This window comes from Saccostrea cucullata, unplaced genomic scaffold (genome assembly GCF_032062105.1).
Source record: "Saccostrea cucullata isolate Sc308-1 unplaced genomic scaffold, CSIRO_AGI_Scuc_v1 ctg150, whole genome shotgun sequence".
Taxonomy (NCBI): Eukaryota; Metazoa; Mollusca; class Bivalvia; order Ostreida; family Ostreidae; genus Saccostrea; species Saccostrea cuccullata.
Genome location: NW_026927183.1, coordinates 128,013 through 135,645, shown reverse-complemented (window position 1 = coordinate 135,645; position 7,633 = coordinate 128,013). Strand labels below are relative to the sequence as shown.

Here is a 7,633-nt window from a genome sequence, read left to right as displayed (position 1 = left end):
AGACCACAGGCAGCTGAATTTTTATTAACAAGTCGCTAAATTAGCAAAGCATCGAAAAAATATATCCCCTCCATATAAAAATCCAGGTTCCAGGTACCTGTGCTCAGAAAATGAGCCGATGGTAGAGAGAGTCAAAAGTTATGAGCAACATAAGTTTTTGCAGACAAACAGACAGACGGACAGGGCACAAGCTATATACCCCAGAATTTTCGATTACGGGGAGGGGGGTTAAAAAAAGAAGAGGAAGAATGAAAAATAACTTGTTTGTTTCTGAAAAATCGAATATTTCCGACTATTCATGGTACGATTTAACTTTTTTTTACACTTGGCGCGAATATTGGGCATCGTGATGACTGATGGTTATAATTTATATATTTTGCTGCATCTTCCTTCATTTTCTAGGTAAATAACCTGATTATCCATGTAATAAGATGTAAAACATGACGTAGTGAACTATTCATAATTGGGGTTTTTTTTTCATGCAAAAGACTTTAAATGCAATATTGTTGACTGGGTTTGACATGTTCGAGGGCAACGTGTAATAATCAGCAGGTGCAGGAAAATCACTATATTTAGCTATATAGCTAAATCTACCTATATAACTTTATTTACCTATATAATATAGCATTATTTAGCTATTTCAGAGTAAATTTCTGTTTAATGAAAAGCAGACAAGAAGTCGCATAATGAGGCAGTATTAGTTTTCAACTTTGAAATGGGCTGAAAACAATTCACCAAAAACCCACTTTTAAAAATGTTCCTCCTTTTGCGCAATTGCAATCAACGATCTAAAAGTTTTGGGGCTATGTATAACAGGCAGCTAATCTGTGATTAAGCAGCTACTTTAACAAAGAAAAGCAGTTTTTGGTCAACAAGATAATTGATTGGTAATAAAGCACAAAGCAAGGCAATCACGCTTAGTCATGCCGGTTTACAGTCAACTCGTACACAAACTGACTCGTACACAAACTGACTCGTACACAAAAAAGTCAACTCGTACACAAATCAGAAGTCAACTCGTACACAAACTAATGGTTTTCCTATGTGATTTAAGGTATAGTTTTCCTTAGTGTACAAAAATTAAGGAGTCAACTTGTACACAAAGATTTTTCTTGTACATTTCAATCTTTTTTATGCCTCTCAGTCTGAATATTTACCTAAACCATATGTGCAGATGGATTTTTTCCCCACATATTTTTGTTATATAAATATTTATTTGATACATAAATGAGAGGTCCATTTTTCGATTCTGTGGATTTAATTTTATATCTTAAACGACATAATCAATTTGATTAAATTAGATTTCTAATTGTTAAACATCACCACAACAATATTTTAATACATAAATTTTACATTTTAATTGCATTAAATTATAAATATTTACTAGCGTACTAAAAACTTAAAAGGACTCTATCGTACCAGCGCACTCTGTTTAGCATGTTTAGTAGGACTTAGAAAATTTTTTTTTTTAATTTTGTTTTACAGCAGGAAAAACAACACGTCTCTCGCACCATGTTGAAGTTAAAAGAAAGGAGAAATTTGGACCAAATTAGGAGCATATCATAATTAGTGTTTGTCGCAGATCCAAGAAACCGCCGCTCTTGTGTTGGTTTAACAATAATGGTTTGAATTCCTTAGACCTAACAAGGGAAGTTATTAAAATGTTAAACCATTATTTAAAGTATATATGAAATAATTCCAAAAATTAACACTTCTCTTCATTCTTATTTTATTTTTTCTAGATTATACACTATTCATATAAAAATAATTCCTAACAGTTGTAAATAAATTGTTGTGTACGAGTTGACTTCTGATTTGTATACGAGTTGACTTCTGAATTGTGTACGAGTTGACTTTTTTGTGTACAACTCGGTTTGTGCACGACTTGGTCTGGTACGAGTTGACTGGACACCATCATGCCTCATCGCACTTCCAGTGAGGGACAGCTATCCAAGCAATAGAGATGCCTTTTTTGGTTAAAAAGTGTCATGTTATGGTCAAGGTTAAAGTTTTTAAAAAGTGGATGAAACTTTAAGGTCAATATAAAAATATTTATACCCACTGAAAGGACTTGTCACAATGAATACACATGTGAAGGATGAAAGCACTTGTACCATCTGTTCAAAAGTTATGACCAAGGTTAAAGTGTAAATATATTTTGTAAAAGTGGGTCAAAATCCAAGGTCAAGAGGTCAAATTTGGTGCCCAAAGAAAGGTCTTGCAGACCTGTTTACCCTTATGATTTTGTCGTATTTTTGACGGATCTTTAGTCCAAAATATGTCTCACATTTTGCTATTATGAAAATACGGAAATCAGAAATACATTTGTTTGGAATTGAGCAGTTAGTTTTCGGTATGATCCGTCTCAGTTTCACGCGAGTTTTAAATCACTAAAAAAAGATAAAATGATGAAGACCATGTCATTAAACCATGTTTAAGTAATCAGAAAAGCAGTTGTTCTCCATTAATGTATGTAAAATTGATGGAAAATAAAATCTTACTGGCAAATGATAAATCTCACGGACAAATCTAATAAAAAATACTGAGAGACAACGCTATGGGTAAACAGGTCTGGTCTTGCCACAAGGAATAAACCAGTGAAATATTAAAGCCATAGCCCCACCCAGTCAAAAGTTATAGTCAAGGTTAATTTTTTGCATACAAACAGATAAATAGAGAGATGGATGGATAGGGTAAAAATTATATACCCCAGACTTCTCCAATGGGGGGCATAAAAAACAAAGACCCATTAAATAATTGAAGAATATCTGAATTAAAGGATATGTCTGAAATTAAAAGTTTTTTTTTTTACTTTTTGAAAATCATACAAACTTTTAATCCAAAATATTTATTGATTTAAGTTCTGTATAATTATATACTTAATTTTTTTCAGATTCTATGTACAGTGTCCTGATTGTCATCTGATTATGTGACCGACCCCCTATGATGGACCCCCGCTACAGTGCCCAGGAAATCCTCCTCTGTGACCTGTGTCAGAGCGCCGTGGTACAGAGTCATTGTGAACTCTGTCATCTGAATCTCTGTATTGTCTGTGTTGGAATACACCTCTCCGATTCAGCTAAACGACACAATGTTGTACCGTACAAACACAGAACTATTGCTCCTAGTCAGCCTAAATGTCCAAACCATACCCAGAAATATTGTGAACTCTACTGTGACAAATGTGACATTCCTGTCTGTGCTGTCTGCATCTCCTCTGGGAAACATCATGGGCATAAAATCACAGATGTTCTACAGAAACTCAGCTCCAAAAAAGAAGATTTAAAGAAGGATTTGAATGAGCTAGAAGAAAGAATATACCCTACTTATGAAGAAAGGGCATCTGATATAAAGTTAAGAAAAGCTAACCTGGTAAAACATTACGAGAAGCTAACAATGGCAGTCTCCAAACAGGGAGAAGACTTGCACCGTGATATTAACATCATTGTGAATGAACGGAAGTCAGAAATTGAGGAGATGAAAACCAAACACCTGGCTGCTCTAAGTAAACAGGAAAATGAAATGAAACAGATAATTTCTGATGTCAAACAGAGTATTGTTGATTTGAAGAAAACGCTGGACTCCAATGATGTCTCCCGAACCTCCGTGTACAAATCCAGGAATGCTGAATTTAGAAATTTACCACCTAGTGTCAATGTTGTGTTACCAAGTTTCTCTTCTCAACCAGTCAACACAAAACAGCTCCATCAAATGTTTGGTTCTCTGTCAGTATTGTCCATCACGACAGCTGCAGAGGGCAAAACACTGGAGGCACCAGAAGCACCAGTCAGACCACTGCTTGAAGAACCTGAGCTCATCACCACCATAAATGTGAAGTATCGACAACTGTACAGCGTAGCTTGTCTCAGTAACGAAGAAATCTGGACATGTGGAGAAGATAGTAACATGAAACTCTACAACCTCCAGGGCAAGCTACTGATGTCAGTGGAAACCATGTCAGGGAACTATCCAAGAGATATAGCTGTGACAAAGACAGGAGATCTAGTGTATACCGACCGCGACACAAGAACTGTCAACATACTGAAGAATAACTGGATACAGGAAGTGATCCGACTGCGTGGGTGGAAACCCTACAGACTCTGCTGTAGCTCCTCTGGTGGCCTACTTGTTACCATGCTCAGTGATTTTGGAGGACATTCAAAAGTTGTGCGATACTCCGGATCCACTGAGATACAAACCATTCAGTATGATAGTAAAGGCCAACGTCTTTATTCTACAGGGTGCCTCAGTAAATACATCAGTGAGAACCGAAACATGGACATCTGTGTTGCAGACAATACAGCCCATGCAGTAGTGGTGGTTAATAAGGCAGGGAAACTCAGGTTTAGGTACACTGGGCGCCATTCCTCAACTAACAGGAAAATATTTGATCCTTGTGACATCACAACAGACAACCAGGGTCAAATACTGACCTCAGACTTCGACAACCACTGTATTCACGTCATAGATCAGGACGGACAGTTCATCCGGTACATTTATACATGTAATCTACTCTTCCCTTGGGGTTTATGTGTAGACACCAGAGACAATCTTTTTGTGACCGAGTTCTCCAGTGGTAAAGTGAAGAAAATAAAATACATGTAACTTGTTTGATGCGTCTGTGAATGAGATCTATTTCAGACTCCAGAGACTAAGATAAGGTGTATACTTCAAGTAAGCCTCATGTTGTACATTACAGATGGCATCTTTGTAGTTGTGCAGGACATAGATGAAACTAAAACTCACACAGAGAACATGGAGAATGCTCTATTAATGAATAAAAAACTTTTTTAATATAGCAGAAACGAGACATCTTACATGTACATTTGTAAACAATATTTTTTGTTAACTTGAAATTTCAAGATGTATGAAATATATTAAACAAATATTATAATACATCTGGTAATAATAACAATTTTGTTTGTTTGTTTTTAAGTTCTGCTAAGGGAAATTTTTTGTTTGGAGAAATAGTTTTATCAGTGGCTCCGCCAGAGAAGGTGGGTGAATAAGGTGCTCAGAATCCCTTCAGCAGTATTTTTAAGGTCGAGTCCAAAGGAAGGACTTGTATCTGATTCAGTGAATAATCAATATACCTGTGAAATATGAAAGCCCAATAACAGCTGTTCAAAAGTTATAGCCAAGGTTAAATTTTTAGATGGGACAAACTCAAGGTCAAGATGAAAGGAACAAAATCAATGATGCCAAGTCTTGTTTAAAGGCATTTCCTTAGTCTTATTGTCAATACATTGTAACAATGACCTTGTCAGCAAACACTTTTTTCATACTGATTATTAGGCCATTATTTGCACACAGAGTTTTCCATGGATTAAAATTTTTCCGTTTCTTTCCCGAACATGACAAGGATCACACGGCGGGTGTGACCAGTTGGCAAGGGATGCTTACTCCTCCATGGCACCTGATCCCACCTCTGATGTTTGGAGGTCCCTGTTTGCTGCTATTTTGTAATGTTTAATGGACTTTTGAGCTGGAATACTCTTCGTTATCTCCACATATATATTTCATTCGTGCAATTTGAACTTAAAAGTTACCATTGCTAGTCCTTCATTTGGGTATGTTTTAAATGGACTTATCGAAATACATGAAAATTAATGAAACATGTTAGGAGCTGTTGCTTCTCTTTGCCATAAAATGATAACTCTTTCTCTTATTCTATATTTTTATTACTGGTCTTATTTTTCGGCTATAACAAGTGCACCTATGCTTCGTCTTTCATCAAGCAAGTTTATCAAATCTATTTTGTTAAAACGTTTAATTGTTTTTTTGGGAGACTGTTGGAACATTTAACGCATATTTTTTTGCGCCTGGATTGATAGATCGGAGGCGCATATTATTTTTGTTCTGTCTGTCCGTCTGTCTGTCTGTCAACTTTAACCTTCGCCATTGTTTTGAACCATGAGAGATAGAGACTTCTTATTTGGTGTGCCTACTCCACTAATTTTAAAAGCTCTTTCAAATGGCACCCATGTCAATGATCTTGTGACCTTGACTGTGACCTGTATGCTAAAAATAGTTTTCTTCAAACTTCGTTTCCGCCGGGCGCATAGTGTCTAACAACAAATCTTGTTTCTAAGGCATTTGTTGGAAAAAAGGGCACCCAGGCGCGGATCCAGGAATTTTTTACCACATTAAAAAAAAATCCAACTGAGCTCAAAAATTTGTTGACAATCAAAAAAAATTTCACTTACCCAAAAGTGAAATCCAGAAATTTGTTGACAAGCAAAAAAAACTTGCCCAAACGTGTAAATCCTATTTCATGGTGGGGGGGGGGGGGGTTGGTTGACAGAAATTTGCTGACAAGTTTTGACTTCTAATGCTTTATACATATTACTTTTCATACGAACTTAAAACAGGTCCCCTTCTCAAGGGGGGTCTCCGTTTTTTTTTTTTTGGGGGGGGGGTCCAAGGTCACTTTTTACTTGGTTTAGAATATCAGTTTAATATCTCTGCAAATTCCAGTGGGGGGTCCGGATCCCCTCGACCCCCCCCCTCTAGATCCGCGCATGGACACCTATCTGATAGAAGTTTATTAATATTTTTTTTCTTTGTCAGCATTCTATTTTATGCTGAATTATGAAATGGTTTATAGTGTCTTAATCTATTTCAGTGTAAATCTAGCATTTTCAGATATCTTGTTGCAGATAGCATCGATATTATTTGGTGTCCCTACAAATTTCAATCAACCAGATTGACTGTTATATTTTAATTCCTTTTTTTTTTTTTTTTTTGAATTAATGAATCCATCTGAAAACTATACAGCTTCAATTTTTTTTTTCATATAAATTCTCAACTGAACACGGATACATTAAATAACTGTACAAATTCCAGGAGGGTGGTCCCTCCTTTAGATCTGTGCACATAAAGCATAACGTATATTAATTTATAAAAACAAAGAAAAACAAAACATTTAATTTCTGTATTTTGTTGCAGGCAAAAAATTTGGTACTTCTTTGGACGCGGGAAAGGAGGGGGGGGGGGTCACATACAACAAAAGAACAAACTTTTTTAAATTAAGAATGATCTTGAGTAACATTTGTTGGTATGTGTATTTATACTAGAAATATTACTGAAAGTTATAATAACATATAACTTTTGCCTAGTGTAAAAAATATCTAGTAACATCTTTCGGACTTTCTTTTTACCTTATGAAAAGTACTTACTATATATATAAAACGTTTGGGAATTTTTATATGTCTTATGTAAATCGTTTAAATGGCTAATGTTAGACCTGTAAAAACATTCTTGATGATGGTGGCCGCGTACCCACTACATTTCCAACATATAATATATACAGTAGTGCTCTCTAAATAAAGATGCCTGTAACTCTTTATGATTTTTTATTAGTATATTTTTAAAATTGCAATAAATATAAACTAAGATCCTACTATAAATTTGCCCCCCCCCCTCCCCCCCATTTTTCTGACGTATAAGCTTTTAATTCTCCCTCCCCCAGCAGAAATCTATTGCATTATTTGCAAGGGAATGTGAGAATTAGATATGTTGTGTTTAAAAGGGGAATACTCTCTCATCCTATTTATTCCTTCCTTGCCTCCACTGTTTAAAAATTTCTGAATCCGCCAATCTGTGTCATTATCGTAATTTATCATAAAGGCAA

General features: G+C 35.6%; 1 protein-coding gene across 2 annotated transcripts; it reads left to right on the top strand.

The window, feature by feature from the left end:
- The first annotated feature begins 325 nt into the window (after window positions 1–325).
- Window positions 326–4,846, top strand: LOC134273677 (pyrin-like). Of its 2 annotated transcripts, none has more exons than XM_062755883.1 (2): window positions 326–402; window positions 2,907–4,846. In XM_062755883.1, exon 2 carries the CDS (start codon window positions 2,944–2,946, stop codon window positions 4,603–4,605), a length of 1,662 nt encoding a protein of 553 aa, XP_062611867.1. In that variant the 5' UTR covers window positions 326–402; window positions 2,907–2,943; the 3' UTR covers window positions 4,606–4,846. The 2 variants fall into 2 exon arrangements, with proteins under 2 accessions (XP_062611867.1, XP_062611866.1); XM_062755882.1 differs by having other exon boundaries at window positions 328–402; window positions 2,894–4,846.
- The last annotated feature ends 2,787 nt before the right edge of the window (window positions 4,847–7,633 follow it).